Genomic DNA, 17,219 nt, shown 5'->3' with positions numbered 1-17,219 from the left:
AAAATATCCCACCGGGATTTGACTAATTATTATATTCTATTCCCATAATACAGATGGCAGTATGATTTAAAGTTCCAGATCTTATTAAGGAAGGAAGGGATGAACAAAGAAAGAAAGAGAAAAAGAAAGGAATGACCAAACGAAACAAAGGAACAAATAAATGAAAAAGAAAAATATAAGAGCAAATTAAAGAATAAACGAATGATTGATTGAAAGAATGAAAAAAGATAAAGAAAAGAAATGAGTGAACGATACAAAGAATGAACAAATTAATGAGTGAAAGAAAGAAAGAAAGGAAATAATGAGTGAACGATACAAAGAACGAACAAATGAGTGAAAAAAGAAAGAAAGAAAAATAAAGAAAAAGGAAATATTGAGTGAACGATACAAAGAATGAACAAATTAATGAGTGAAAGAAAGACAAAGTTAGAAAAGAATAAAGGAACAATACAAAGAATGAACAAATGAATGAGTGAAAAAAGCAAGAAAGAAAAAGCGAGCGCCAGTAGCGGATGAATAATGAAATGTTTTCCTCCACCTCAGCTGCAGGTCCCTCAGGAGCTCAGTTTCTCAGTTCTTCCCTGCTGCTCATGGAAGCACAAATTAGCCCTCATGCTAATGTGAGGCCCCCAACTTCATCGGGATGTGCTTTCAACTTCCTTCCACTTTCGTCTCTCAAGACAAATGGGACACTAAGATTCAACAACAGCAGCCTGTGCACACACTGTACAAAAGCAGTTCGATTTTACCCAGCATACACATTGTCTGTGAGTGAGTCACAGACACCAAAAATGAGAATTACATAAAAACACATTAACCAATAATATTCCCAAACATGCTGTCCCAATTAGCCAAAGAGAGTTGTCAACAAATAGTTTAAAAAAAATTGTCCTGAATGTAAGCTCCCAGCATGCAAAACAGAATGAACACATTGATATTGTTGATCCAATTATTGTTGTTTGCTGACAAGTTTTATGTTGATCCTCACTGCTGAGTATTTGCTTTTTGGCAATAAGCTCACGTTTTTACTTAATGATATTTGTTGATTATAAGTTCAGTGAGGTTATTAAAGTTATCAAAAAAAAAAAAATTGTAGGGAGGGGGCTTGGCTAACCATCAGTTATTGATTGGATGGTGGCAGATCTGAATGCGGGCAGAAAGAAAGAGGTGGGGTTTAAACAGAACTGATAGGATGATTGGAGATTCTCAGCATGTCACCACAGAGAAGTCTGTTGTCTTAACCAGATGTTGAGAGAAGGCTGTGTTTATCAAAAGATTCTGATATGACATTTTTATAAAAAATAATAAACATATGCATGAATTAATCATTAACAGTAAGATCAACAAGGTGCATTGAGAAATTTAATTTCATTCCAATTTGAAACTAATGCATGTAATATTTTTGTTAACTGAGATTTCAGAGGTTTTTTTGCAGTGTATGCTTACATTTATTTCAAATAAGAATACTGTATCCAGCTGTTCAGAAGTTATTCATTGAATTCAATCATTATTATCTAATACATTATATTTTTTCATGTAAACTTGCTTCACTGGTTATGAGCTCAAATACTCACAAAATATACAAGTATCAGTTACAACCCCAGACAATATTTCCCAAAGTGTCAGTCCAGTATTTTTAAGAGTTTTAAGCTTTGGGTCTGTGGCTTCTTCAGATAGTCTAAGCTGTGATTTCAAACAGTGCTGGAATTTCAAAGCAGAACGGAATCAAGGGAAGAGTCATGGGAAATGAGTCAAGTCACGTTGCTTTTGAATAACCCTCAGATATAGTCCACAGAAAATCTATAATGCTGGTAGTTTGTCTCACATAGGACGCCTGTGTGACAAACTACCAGCATTATAGATTTATATACACAGCTATGTCATGATTTTTGTACAAGAGTTTGTATTGTAAGAATTAGGGACGTCAAATCGATTAATCGTGATTAATCGCTTCCAAAAATAAAAGTTTGTGTATGTACGGTATATGTGTATACAGACACATGTAAATATTTCTTAAATGCATGTATGTGCTTGTATTTATATATATATATATACACATATAAATATACACAGTACACACACATTCATTGTGTAAACACAAACTTTTATTTTTGATGTGATTAATCATGATTAATCAATTTGATGGCCATAATTCTTACAATACTTTTCCTGTACAAATATCATGACTTAACTGTAAGTTCAGTGTATATACTCAAATAAATATCATATTACAGTTCCCCCTTTTACCTATACAGTGCACTATATCAAATGCCAGACATTTTGTAATGTTGTCCGAATTCTGTAGTGAACAATTTCATATCCTGTATACTCTAGTTTACAATATACATTATATTGCCGTAATACACAGAAGGGTGGCAAAAAAAAAAAATTATACACACTTTATTAAATAATTTGTAAAAAAAAAAAAAAAAAAAAAAAAACATACGTGCAGCAAGGCACATTTATACAGATCATTTTGTAATGAGTGATTAAACCTACCTTAAGGACAGGCATTTTACATTTTTTCACTAATTTACTAAAGGAATATTATTGTTCCAGCAGAGGACTCTACACAGAAGAAATGATAATTAGTGGATAAGTAAAATATTCAGTCGTGTCCTACAGGTAATATATTCTTCTACGTTTAATTAGTTCATGTTATTGATCATTTCATTACTGCTTCAGAGACCGATAAGGAATCTCTTCTCTGAGTTCAGAAACAATGCATGGATTGTTGTAGAGTTTCAAGATACTTAAATCTAATATATATATATATATATTTGTTCATATATGCTGATTCTAGTTTGACGTTTAATTATGATTAAATTAATTATAGAGTTGAACATAATACTATATAGGTTAAATGATAACTAGTAATAAAAACAAATGGGTGTTTTTTCCCGATTCATATTTTTGTGACAATAAATTTTCAACAAGATTGTTAAGGGTTTTGGAATTGAACAAGTGTTGACTAGCAATGGCATCGGAAAGCATAGACCACCTTCTAGCAAAACAGAAGGACGTCAACATGACACAACAGCACATTTCCTGCGTTTAAACAGGTGGGACACGCACGCTATGTTCTGATGAGTGAAAGGTGACCCAAGCCTTTGTGTAGCTGTGCCTGATGTACTCTGTTTGTTTCCATTTGCATGAAACATGAAAATGTCATAAATTTGAGAATTTGAGTCAAGTGTACTGCACACATTTTTAAAAGTATAGTGGACTGTTTGGATGACTCACAAAACAACCCACCAAAATATTATAATTCCTGTACAGTACATTTCCCTTGTGCTGTACTGAAAATCCTTTACCTAATTTGTTGTTCTTGGTCCAAAACTAGCAGCCTTTTAAAAACTGCTTGTAAATTTCACAAATTGCTACATTATCAAAAAATTCAGTCTTTTTGTCATCGTGTTTTCTATCAGCAAGCATGTTTTGTTTTTCTTTTTGGAACTGACTGGTCATAAGCTGCATTGATCTGAGCTTATGCACCTTTATAATAAAAAGCTTTAGTTTTAGTCCAACACATTAACATTAACTATCATCTCAAGGAAAATGAAAATCCAATTTGGAGTGACCATGTGGAAAATATGAGGACTTACCCATCTTGGTCTTGGTAGTTCACATTCAGCCTCTTTGTGGAGCCCAGCAACTCTAAGAAAACAGATGGAAATAAAAGTCAGGACATGATGTTTTGAACAAATCAGTCAGCTGCTGATCCCTCCATTAGAGAGGTATGAGGCATGATGATATTATTGCATGAAAGCACTTGTTTCAAACTTTCAACAGGTAATTGTTCTTGTACTCAAACACAACATAGATTGATGGTTATATCATGTTATTTATTTTTTTTCTCTGCAAGTTAAAAAACATTCATTACATGCATATTTTTTCATCTGAAAAATATTTATATGCAAACTTTTTATTATAACTTTTTTAACATATCAACTAAGTTCAAGGTATTATTAAAATGAATACTTAAAATGATAACTCTGTCATTATTTTCTCACATTCATGACATTGCAAACCTCCATGCTTTGAATATCCGAATCTTCACACAGCTCTGTTTCATAAAATGACAGTTCATTTCGTAAGTAAATAGTAAATTTAATCTTTGTGTGAACTATCGTTTTAATTGAGGCTCCTTTAATGAGATCAACCAAATGTCTACAGATGGTCTCATTATTTAATCCCTCCAAATAACACTGTCTTGCAGTGTTCCTAACAATCTAAATTAGCAAGAACTTTTCTGAACAAACTTTTCCATGTATACAATAAGGACAAGAGCAAAAAAAATCGTTTGCATTTTCTGTTTTTCTGAGAGTGACCAAAATTTATTTTAATGCTAAATGTCATAAAACTCAAAAAATAATTGTTCCTAGTATTCCTGTTTTGGAACGTATTAATGCAGACATGTGAAATTATACAAACAGTGAAAAGTCCCAAAGCTATAGGACTGTTATTATCAGGTATTCCCCAATTTTAAGTCGCTTTGGATAAAAGCGTCAAAAAATAAATAAAAGCGTTTTCATCATATTCAAACTTAAAATCAGCAGGCTTTTATTTTGGCAGGTTACTGGCAAGTATAAATACGCGCTTCCGGATTTAGCGCTGCTGATTAAATAGCGTCAGTGGATGCATGTCACAGTTTTGCACTGTGCTTTGAAAACGGCATTGCATAGCCTAGATGTATGCTTTCAGGTTGAAAATAAAACTTATATACAGTAGTACAGTTTATGATCTAAAATGGTAATTGTGTATTAATAGCTGTCAACCATGTCGGTACGCAAATGCGCTGTCAGAACATATTTATACAATGCATTTCTTATTTTAGAATGTTCTATCAATGTGGAGAAGAAAAATAAAACTAAAGTAGATTATTTACAGAATAAAGAGCAGCTTTGTAAGCATTGTAAACATCAAAAAATATAACGCGCTGAAAGATTTTTCCTTCCACCTGTCACTAAAGGAAAAATGTCAAAGTGAAAAGCGATGAATGCAGAGAAATGTCCCAGTTGTCAGTGACGGTAGACAAGTCTGTCCCCTAAACAACAGAGCTGTCTCATCATTTAAAACAAGTTCTGAGCTACACAGCATCTGACCTCTTTCATCTCAAACAAACATGGAAATGAAGAGTCTTAACTGCAAATGAGAACTGTTTCCTTACCTGTCAATACACACACAACTGCCTGTCCCATTTTGACTTTAAATCAACAATCATTCACCTGCTCAGAAACTCTTCCATCCAATGTATACATCTAAATCTATCACCCTCACAAAAGATCCTCTCTCCTGCTCCAAATCAGAGTAAACCACAAGAAACTGGATCTAGAACTATTTGTTCCCTCCAAGCAAAGTGGGAGCTATAACGATGCAATGAATTTCTGCCCCCACATCTTCTGGATTAAAACCAATCAGAAAAAAATATTTCACTCCTGTATTTATGGAAGGATTTCATGGTTGACTGTTAAAGACAAAGTAAAAATAAGGATGTGTACAGTATGTGAAAAGATGTACTGTCGCAACACATTTCACACAGATTTTTACAGCCTCATGTTTCACCACGCTCTTACAAACTATTCTAACTCAAACTTTCAAGGATTTCTTTTTTATATATATAAAAACTGAAAGGGATGCCTTATGCTTAAGGGTGGTGACAGTAAAGTCAATTAGCACATTACTTCAGGTGATTGTGTTTAGACTTAAAAATTCAAGCTCTGCTCATTTATGAAGATTATTATTATGATGGGGGGGGGGGTTATTAGAACATGCTGTCATGGTTGGTGGTTTGAAATATGCATTATTTTCCACATAAATTACATTACTAAAGTACCTTTCTCACCATCCTGGAACAAAAGGATCAATTAGTTTAGGGTTTGATGAAAAAAACATAATGTGTAATGATTGGTCAGCTGTCATGTTTTTTGGGTTTTCATGAGCTGTATGCCAAAATCATCAGTATTAAAACAATAAAAGACCTGAAATATTTCAGTTGGTGTGCAGTGAATCTAAAATATATGAAAGTTCAATTTTTATCATTACATTATGGAAAATAATGAACTTTTTCACAATACAGTATGCTAATTAGGACCTGTGTTGCAGAAGCTGTCCTCAATAAAATGCACAGCACACAATGGCAAATTGAGGTTATAATGAGTTAAAAATAAATTGCAACCAGTTTTGAAATGACATCATCCACTTTCGAAAGCCCAAACAAATACAAGGTGATTAAAAAAATACAACGTTTCTTAAGGCACATCAAGTCTGTAAAATTCGAACACATTATTTTCTATGAGTGTACACACACTGGCAGCACTGTTCGGAATCTGTCCATGGCGCCCAGCTACGTTGTGTTATACTTGTTGTAAGAATTGATCTAGATGCAGCACTTTGCTTTTAGTCCGGTGTGCGACCAACTTTAGACATGCCGAAAACTTGACGCTACAGCAACTCTTCTACATCTTCGTTTTCTCTGATGCGCTAACTCTGCAACAGCACTTCTTCTCAACTTCTCAACCAAGCATTCTAATTACAAACTCTCCCCTCTCCACCCCCCAACCATTCAAATGTCTGTAGGTGGGAATTATTTTAATGATATTCTTTGTGACATCACAAAACCCTGGAAAATAATTTTGTAGTCCAAACAAGCTGTTCGTTGTAGTTCTTGAACTTTGATTTTTTTAATTTATTTGTTTTTACAAAATATCTTACTTTGGAGTGGACTTTGCTTTGAGATGTTTGTAAATTTGTAGATATTTTTTATGCCCAAACATACACTACACACTGACTAAAATATTAAAATTGAAAAAGCATAATAGGACCCCCTTTAACTAAACTGACCAATAAGCAAAAAAGTATACATGTGAAGTAGACAAACCACTGCAGATCCCAGCTATACCCTATTTTGGCTGATCGAAGTAGCCTAACACCATTTGCTTCACATTGTACTAGGAATGTCCATTTCAGTTATTTTTCGTAACCGACAATTGACGCTTGTTAACCAATTATTAACTGTTAACCGTATAAAGGATCAGTGTCCATGACCGATTGAAAATACTAACATTTGTTTCCCGGGGATTCATTTTACATGTGCAAAAAAAAAAAGCAGCAAACAACAGAACATGAGGATTCACATGCTCATCATATAACATCACGCAAAACATATCTTTCGTATAGGCCCATTTATTCATTAATTATAAATAATGAATAAATGGGCCTATACAAAATATATATTTTGACTTAAGAAAATTATTGAAAAACTCTGTTTCGGTTCATTTTTGTGCTTTGCGAAAGTAAACCAGACGGCAGAGGGTGAAATGCTATTTTTCTTTAGGCTTATTTTACGCACAAAGATGTTTTAAATAAAGGCAAACCGTAAACAATTCCGGTTATCTTTATGACTAAAAGGAGTAGATGCTTCCACTATTTATGACTAAAAGGAGTATTTGCTTCCACTGTTTGAAGGGAAAAAATTCAAGTGATTGTGCTGGTGCTGCATGTGCACACACAATGCAGCAGTGTTAATTTCGTTAACGAAGAAAAATTTTCATTAACTAACATTTTTTCTGTTACTAAGACGAGATGTTGATGAGCTACAAATAATCTCTGATGACTGAATTTATGCCGCGTTTTCGTTAACTAGACGAGACTGGACTATAATGTTATTTGAGGACTACCGGACATTCAAAATGCATTCTATAGAGCATCACAGTCCCGCCCACAGTCCGAGAGAGCTCTGGTGCCGGAAGTAAATTTCTTATTCATTTCTCCCATTGACTTTTGGAAAAATCAGTATCTAAAGAGTTTTAGAGCATGTGTGAGGATAACCAGCTACGGCTGAACTCATAAGCATATAACATATCATTTCGAGAGAAAAAATTAGGAGAAAATAAAATAAAAAAAAAAGTAAAAGGTACAAGACTGTGTACATACAGTGCTCAGCATAAATGAGTACACCCCACTACATTTGTCAGAAAACATTTAGTTTCCTTTCAGAATCAACATTTTCTATGAGATAATATACTACAAAATACTCCCACAAATGTGGGCCATTGATTGCAAACAAGATTTGTTCATTTGCACACACAAAAAAGTGATTTTCCTAACAAATTAATTCAAGCCCATGTTGCAAAAATAAGTAAACCCAAATTATAGTCTTAGGAGAAAAGCTACACTTAAGACTGCAAAATTCTAATTAACAGGCATACAACCACAGGTGAGTCTAATGATTCATTTAAGAGGTGTCCAGCAGACAGGTGACTTTAAAAGGGCATTACTTAAAGAAAAGCATTTCATGCTGTCAGCAATGGCTCCCCATGGAAAAGAAATGTCACAAAATCTGAGAAAGGAAATAATTTCTTTACACAAAAAAGGTGAGGGCTACAAGAAGATCAGCAAAGCTTTACATATCAGTCAAAATACTGTAGCAAAGGTGATCCAAAAATTTAAGAAAGATGGAAGTGCAACCATCTTACCGAGACATCCAGGCCGTCCACGGAAGTTAACTTCTCAACCGGAGCGTCTTCTGATGAGAAGGGTTGAAGAAAATCGCCATGCAAATTCACTGCAGTTAGCTAAAGCAGTAGAAAGGCAAACTGGAGTGACTGTTTCCCGTGACACCATACGACGCACACTGCAGAGGAATGGCATGCATGGGTATCGTCCACGAAGCAAGCCTCTCCTAAAACCCATGCACAAAAAAGCACGCCTAGAATTTGCTAGGGCCCATGCTGAAAAAGATGAAGACTACTGGGACTCTATACTCTGGTGTGATGAGACAAAGATCACAGTTTTTGGAACTAATGGTTTAAAAACTGTATGGCGTCGTAAAGGTGAGGATTTCAAAGAAAAATGCATGTTGCCTACAGCAGGGCTCCAGACTGCGACCAAATGGTCGCATTTTGCGACCAAATTTTGAGAGTGTGCGACTGAATTTTACATCCAGTCGCACATGTGCGACCAGTAGATTTGCACACGCACGCACGCAAACACACACTTGCACACACTCGCGTCTCATTGAGTGATGCCTGTCTGTTAGGCGGCAAATGCGTGTGAGAAGAATAGGGAATGGCCACTGTAAGTGGCTAAAATGTGTGGAGGGGGAGGGGCCTAGAAATAATTGAGCGGGCGTAAACATCTGTGGGAAGGAAACCGAGACAAATATCATCACAACCTGATATGTGCGTGCGTCTGAGCTATGAGCAAGCGAACTATTGATTCGTTCTTCCGACCTGCGGCTAGTGTACCAGTGCCAGAGCCTAGTGTCACCGTCAGATGATGATTCAGAGTCAGAGGTTGGTGTGGCTAAAAAAGTCCGCACCAGGGCCGGCCCGTGGTATAGGCAAATGCTAAGGGCGCCACTCATCCATAGGGGCGCCAGAATGAGTGAACGAGTGATTTTTTTTTTTTTTTTTTTTTTTTTTTTTTTTTTTTTTACATATTTTTTTTTATAATAGGCTACTATTTAAAAACCATTAATTCAAAACACTTCCAAATAAAGCAAAAAAAAAAAAAATCCGGCTCTTCAATCTTCCCCCGCCCATCGAGTGCTTTACTTGAAGTGCGTCAGAAACAGAGCACGTGCACTATCAGTTGTTGGTAATTTGTTGTGTAGCGTGCCCGACGACGCATCCAATGTATACAGCACTGATTTTGTTAACACACAGCTCGTAGAAACGGGCCTGGCAGCTCGCGCCAGTTCTAGACACGGTGAAAGTTTCCTGATTGTGACGGAAGGCCGAATTTACATGACACATTATAAATGAGCATAGTCTGCGATAGATACAGTGCCAAAAAGAAGAGAAGAGGATAAAGACAGAGGTAAAGAGATGTAGTGAAATAGCAATTTATTGCATAGGAGTAAGAAGATACTATAATTTCATGGCAGTTATTTTTACCTTAAACTTAATGTTAGCAGTTGTTCTGAGATCTGAGTCCCCAGACTGTGATTTTGTACAATCAGTTTTAAGACGCATTTTTTATTATCACTTTTTGTTTTGTTTTTTGTTTTGTTTTTACTCTACAGTTGTGCAGTTTTGGGGGGATACAGTACAGGCCAAAAGTTTGGAAACATTACTATTTTTAATGTTTTTGAAAGAAGTTTCTTCTGCTCATCAAGCCTGCATTTATTTGATCAAAAATACAGAAAAAATGTAATATTGTGTTATATTATTACAACTTAAAATAATTTGTTTTCAATTTATTATACTTTAAATTATCATTTATCTCTGTGATGCAAAGCTGAATTTTCAGCATCTTTACTCCATTCTTCAGTGTCACATGTGACATCCAGTCTATCACATGATCCTTTAGAAATCATTCTAATATGATGATTTATTATGAGTGTTGGAAACAGTTCTGCTGTAATGTGTGTGTGTGTGTGTGTGTGTGTGTGTGTGTGTGTGTGTGTGTGTGTGTGTGTGTGTGTGTGTGTGTGTGTGTGTGTGTGTGTGTGTGTATGTGTGTGTGTATATATATATATATATATATATATATATATATATGCATGAGGCGCCAGGTAAAATCTTGCAAATTGGTCAGGGCCGGCCCTGGTCCACACTCACCATTTTCGAGAAGACTGGCTGCAAGAATTCAGATGGCTGAGGTACTATAATTATAGAACTACTTTTCACCAAATACAAAAGCCAGCTCGACTTTCAAAGGAAGAATGGCTTAAAACTTAACGAAACATACAACAACGATAAAGCATGCACACAAACTTTTTTACTATGCACATTTTTTATTCTGAGTGTATGGAATTTTGTTTACTATTTGTACTGTCATGACAGCGATGGTGCTGTCAGTTTACCTTGTTGCATCTTCAAAAGTGCAGAATAATATGTGACATTGAATTTGAAACGGCACATTGTAATTTCTGCATCTATTATTAAAGTATTTATTAGTAATACAGTGGAAATTAGTAGATTTGGTTAGCATGTTGATTTACGGTGTGCGCCCCTAAATTTTCTGGTTGTGCCCCTAAAATTTTCAGTTGGGGGCCACTGTGCTCCTAGTGTAAAAAGTTAGTCTGGAGCCCTGTACAGTGAAACATGGTGGTGGCAGTGTTCTTATGTGGGGCTGCATGAGTGCTGCTAGTGTTGGGGAGCTGCATTTCATTGATGGTATCATGAACTCAACAATGTACTGCTCTATACTGAAGGAGAAGATGCTGCCATCACTCCGTGCACTTGGTCGTCGTGCACTTTTCCAACACGACAACGATCCAAAACACACATCTAAAGCTACTGTTGCATTTCTGAAGAAGAACCGGGTGAAGGTGATTGAATGGCCAAGTCATGTCTCCTGATCTGAACCCAATCGAACACCTGTGGGGAATTCTGAAGCGACAAGTTGAGAAACACTCTCCATCCAGCATCCAGACTCTAAAAGAGGTTATTCTTGAAGAATGGAAAAAGATAGATGTTGCAATATGTCGTCAACTTGTTCGTTCCATGCCTAGAAGACTTGGTGCTGTCCTTAAAAATCATGGTGCTCATACAAAATACTAGATTTAGTAGTTTTTGTTGTGGGGTGTATTCATTTTTGCTTCAACTAATTTGAGTAAAACTGAAGATTTTGTGATCCAAGTTAAATTATTAACCTTTAATTTCATGTTATGGAGTTAAATAAGTGTTCAATAAAACTCAGCCTTGTGAAAAGTTTGGAAATTGTTCTTTTGTTCATTGAGCTACTGATTGAATTTGTACTTTTTAAAGGGGGTGTACTCATTTATGCTGAGCACTGTATTTTCATTTTGAGCGCAGGAACTACTCATCCCATAAACCATAGCTCCTCATTGACTTCGACTGAAGCCACAACCGCGAACGAGCCTTTTGAGCGACTTCCAAATCTGATTACGGCCGCTCGCACAAACTTTTTCCTCCAGTGAATTTTATCTTGTATAGTGAATGTAAATTAGTGAATTTAAAATCGTGTAAATAAAGTGTTTTATATAGGCATTGTGTATTTTATATATTGTGTGTATGTGTAAAAGTGGTTAACAATAGCTTCAGCAACATGGTGCAGTGCTTTGTACCTGACTGCAATCACCACTCAGTCATCAACACATGTCGTTGCCATTACACAAATGTTTAGTAAATGCAAAAAAAGGTATGCCTAGGCTAAATATTTTTTTGACAGTGCCATTATAAAATGCTTGATATGACTCATACCATATGAAGGCTACAGTAGCCTAGCTAAGTTACCAACCTCCCTGCAAAACTCACATGGCAGCCAAGGAGATCATGATTGCACTGATAAGTCTACCGTGCAAAAACGCAACACAGGTTTTTTTTATTTTAGTTTTTATTAATGATCTTCAGTCTTCACAGACTTTCGCGGGGTTTAACCAGACGGTTACACAAGCTCCACCAATCAAATGCATCACTGTGGGATTGTTCAGGATTGTGGGTAATGAAGTACTTAGCCAAGACATCGCGAATAAAAGGCATTTATATCAAAACAATGTCAGTGCCCCAGTGCCCCATGATCCTTTTGCATTTATATGAGCATATACTATCACTTAGTACAGCCGTAGCTGGTTTTAAGTCTACCATGTATGGTTACGTTTTTATGGCTTATACCCCAAATGTCAATGCAGAAATTGCATTGAATTTTTACTTCCGGCGCCAGCTGTGGGCGGGACTGTGATGCTCTATAGGCTACTGTCTTTCAAAATGTGCGTCCCCGTCATTGGATTGCGAGCGGACAAGGGCCGTTCGCATATTTAGTCAGTATAGCAGCCTCAGTGGGTGGAAAGCCTAATAAAACGCAAACTAAAGATCTGAAACTATTGCCTCAGCACCCAAAGGGGTAGTGAGGTGACCAGACGTCCCGTTTTTCCTGAGAGTCACAATTCTTTGTCGAACTTAAAGTTAGTGAAGGCGGGATAGTCGGAATCACACTGATAGAAGTGCTCTCTATCGCGCGCACACTCCACTTCCTCAGTTCTCATATACAGCGCGCGATCAGTTCTCAGCACTCAAATAGACACACAGCAGTCCAAATTTTTATCGTGTAGAGCATCTCACTTGAATAGAGTAGGTTATAGATTAAGTGAACGTGAACTGGTGGGTGAAAACTGAAAGTGTATCAGTATTTCTCAAATTATTCAAATTATGAATAATTCAGCATTCAAATACATTGTGAATACGGTATCATTTGATTTTGTATCCAATGACAGACCCATTGTTGGTTACAGTTTCATTTTAGCCTAAATTAATTCATTTTGGCTTGTCGTTTATATTGCTAGAACTTCTGAAAGGCCTATTTTAAATTCTTGTTCTTTTCTAAATATTGCTAATTTAAAGGATTTGTTGTTGAGTGAGGGGAACTATGCTCACAGTTTATTATAATGTTTGTAAACATTTTGCGTCGGTTTTAGGCCGATGTCTGAATGAAATAATAAAATGCGACTTATACGTGGCTTGTTTTTTTCTCTAAAAAACAATTGTTTTATATGCATAGCATAATGTAACCATGCAGCAAACCTTTTTAAATATTTTGATAAATAACTGAAAATAAATTACTTTTTGAACTGTTTAATATTGTATTAATCGGTCAAAATTCTTAACGGTCTGTTAACATGTTAAAATGAACATCCCTAAGTTGTACTGATTTCCTATGGATCTGAGAGGTCTCTAAGCTATGCCTTTGGCTCATGCTGGGCTGATCACAGGCCCTGTTGTACTCCAACAGAACCACCCCACTGAGGGCTACACGCCACAGCCAGCGGGCAGAGAGAACGATGCCAATGGAGATATGAACTTTACATATCACTGCAGGGGAAGAGGGAAAAAAAAGCTGTGGGTCTTTCAAGAGGAGTTCGAGTTTCAACATGAGACAACATTCCAGACATGGCTAACCCACCCAATCTCTCAATTTCCATCCATGTCCCCCCTCTCTCTCCCTTGTTCACAGTATCCATCCAAAAGTGTGCGTGCAAACACAAACACCCTTTGTGTCTGTCAACAGTGGTCTTTTCTCACTGAATGGAAAAGCTGCTTCTAATGTGGGCACCTCTCAAATGAAATGAGCCAAAGGACTCAACCACTCCCTAAACCCACACAATAAACATAATGAGCCAATTTAAAGGACACCTTGTATCAAGTCATTCATTGTCACTGGGCCTGTTATTGTTTTTTTATGCTTGAAGGCATTATTCCATCATTCCTTATGAATAGAATCACATAAACTTTTAAAATCACAACAACATACAGGGAGTGAATCTGAAGTTCGGATAGTAAATGTGAGAAGAAAGAGTGTCTGAGGCACAATTAACAATAGCCTTAAATATACACTGATTTGCGGAATTTGGCATGTTTATGCTAACAATAATGTCGCTGAAAATGCATCTATGAAAATGTCAAACTAATGTCACCTCTTAGATTGTCTTTGATTAATGCCAAGTCATTATCAAACAACTTCTGAGATAAGACTGCAAATCAAAATCTGAATGAAGATCAGATTTAGCAACATAGTTAAGCACACACTTCCAATGTTTCATGCATATGTATACAATATAAATGAAAATATAACTATAAAATATGATTTAATTACATTTTCAAATTAAAAGAAGTTCTGAAGGATTGTGTGACAATACAAAACTAAAATAATGGCTGAAATTCAGCTTTGCCATTACCAGAATATATTGCATTTTTTAATATATTGAAATAAAAAACAGATATTTAAAAAAATCTATTTATTTTTTTTTCTCTCTTTTTTTTATTGTAATACTATTTTGTAATATTACTGTTTTTACTATATTTTACTATATTATTCAAATAAATGCAGTCTTGGTGAGCATGAATGCCTTTCAAAAACATCAAAATTCTCACCAACCCAAAACATTTGAACGGTAGTCTATACATGAAGACAAGATGATGAAATGTAGCACTTACTGAAAACTTAGTATTATGCCATATGTTAAAAATGTGTTAAAAACCTGTACAAAAAAAGATATACACTTCCACAATGAAAATGTTTAAGTCTTTTGTTTGAAAACAAATCAACTGTAAAGGATATTTTCAAGATGAGTTGAAACTTGAAATGTTTGGCAACATTTTTTACTATCATTTAAAGTGAAAAAAATGAGAAAGTAAATTTGCAAAGCAATTCTTATTTAAGCCCTGGTAGGGGCCATTTGCACTTAGTGCAAAAAGCAATAGATGCTATTTACACTAAGTGAAAATAGCAGTATTTTTAACAATAAGCTATTTACACTAAGTGCAGATAGCGATATATTATATTTACACTTTTAAAATAGTCAAATTGTCTGCCATTTATACTAATTGCAAATAGTGGCAATTATTTGCACCTCAGCATTATAAACATTATAAAACCATATGCAGTAATGTATTGAGTGTAAATTTTCATTTTAATTCAAATTAACTGGATGCTACCTTATGGAACTTTTTCACATTTCCGTGTTTCTCAGCACCAGAAGTCATCAAAGTTGGGTAAACTTGAAGAGCAGTGAATGGGAGAGCACAGTCATATGGAGTAGAATAACCCTAACCCTTCATAAACATCTTGATATTCATGACAAAAATACACAGTGAGGAGTAAAAGTGTGAACACTACTAAAGACTAAGTACTTTTCAGAAGTTTAAAGGAACAGAAGCAGGTGTTGGAGGTCAATCGCTCAACAGATTAGATAATGACTTTAATTAGATGCATCACTAGTGGTTTGGTTTGGCATGCCAGAAGCAATTTGGGGTTTAACAGAGTTGAATGACCTACCAACAATTTGTTCCAGTAACCAGTTCAGTGTGAAACAAAAGCCAACAACTTATTAGTAATATTTTTAGCAACACCTTGTTAGCAACCTTTCCATAAGCTGGCATGAAGACTGTAGAAAGAGGACTTTTCATCTCTGCATAAGGTTGAACCACCTAGCTATACACCTTTACCCACGAGGATTTCAGCATCTTAACATGTGGCGCACCAGACCCAGCAGGAACATTACTGTTATCCCATGAGCCTTTGTGACAGTGTGTTCAAAGGGAATTACCACCACAAAATAGGAAAAGGGTTTTACTGTAATACCCTTCCAAAACACTGGATCTTGGCTCATGTCTTAAACAACGTTCTGCCACACGATGAAAGCCTCTCTGAACAAAACAACTGGAAAATTGTCAAGATGTCTGAGCTCACTGTCAGTGGAGGGGCAGACATAAACGAAGGACCTGGTTATGCAACAAGCACCACGTGACTGCGCACAAATGTGAATTACTTACTGAATGTAGAATTAAAATGATATAAATGATCTTGCTAATGACTCAATCAAACTTATGTCTGAAAGGCAAAGTTTAACTAATACATTTTAATTCAGCAAAATACAAAATAAAGTCTTGGCCACACTGGGCTATGCATATGTCCATAATAAACAATCAATGCATACGAATTATTACAAACCTGATTCCAAATAAGTTGGGACACTGTACAAATTGTGAATAAAAACAATGCAATGATGTGGAAGTTTCAAATTTCAAAATTTTATTCAGAATACAACATAGATGACATATCAAATGTTTAAACTGAGAAAATGTATAATTTTAAGGGAAATTTAAGTTGATTTTATATTTCATGGCATCAACAATGTTAGGACTAGGCCATGTTTACCACTGTGTGGCATCCCTTCTTCTTTTTATAACAGTCTGCAAAGGTCTGGGCACTGAGAGACAAGTTGCTCAAGTTTAGGAATAGGAATGTTGTCCCATTCTTGTCTAATACATGCTTCTAGTTGCTCAAATGTCTTAGGTCTTCTTTGTCTCATCTTCCTCTTTATGATGCACCAAATGTTTTCTATGGGTGAAAGATCTGGGCTGTAGGCTGGCCATTTCAGTACCCGGATCCTTCTTCTACTCAGCCATGATGTTGTAATTGATGCAGTATGTGGTCTGGCATTGTCATGTTGGAAAATGCAAGCTTTTCCCTGAAAGAGACGACGTCTGGATGGGAGCATATGTTGTTCTAGAACTTGGATATACCTTTCAGAATTGATGGTGTCTTTCCAGATCTGTAAGCTGCCCTTGCCACACGCACTTATGCAACCCCATACCATCAGAGATGCAGGCTTCTGAACTGAGCACTGATAATCCGGATGACATGGCATCCCAGTTTTCAAAAAAGAACTTCAATTTTTTACCTGTCCCAACTTTTTTGGAATGTGTATCTCTCATGAAATCCAAAATGAGCCAATATTTGGCATAAAATTT

At 35.8% G+C, this 17,219-nt stretch overlaps 1 protein-coding gene across 17 annotated transcripts in view; it reads right to left on the bottom strand.

The window, feature by feature from the left end:
• Positions 1-17,219, bottom strand: part of LOC128025199 (caskin-2-like) — a 102,317-nt gene that overhangs the window by 80,430 nt on the left and 4,668 nt on the right. For 10 of the 17 annotated variants that reach the window (XM_052611309.1, XM_052611300.1, XM_052611294.1 and 7 more), the window contains exon 3: positions 3,606-3,657. The exons of 4 other annotated variants lie outside the window; for them this stretch is intronic. In XM_052611309.1, coding sequence (XP_052467269.1) covers positions 3,606-3,657 — 52 coding nt within the window. Of the gene's footprint in view, positions 1-3,605; positions 3,658-5,170; positions 5,230-17,219 lie in introns of those variants that run through there. 3 more of the 17 variants (XM_052611303.1, XM_052611304.1, XM_052611301.1) reach the window with 3 other exon arrangements.

The sequence above is a fragment of the Carassius gibelio genome, chromosome A12, assembly GCF_023724105.1.
Source record: "Carassius gibelio isolate Cgi1373 ecotype wild population from Czech Republic chromosome A12, carGib1.2-hapl.c, whole genome shotgun sequence".
NCBI classification, from domain to species: domain Eukaryota; kingdom Metazoa; phylum Chordata; class Actinopteri; order Cypriniformes; family Cyprinidae; genus Carassius; species Carassius gibelio.
The sequence above is the reverse complement of the archived record's forward strand: the minus strand, read 5'-3'. Positions and strand labels throughout refer to the sequence as shown.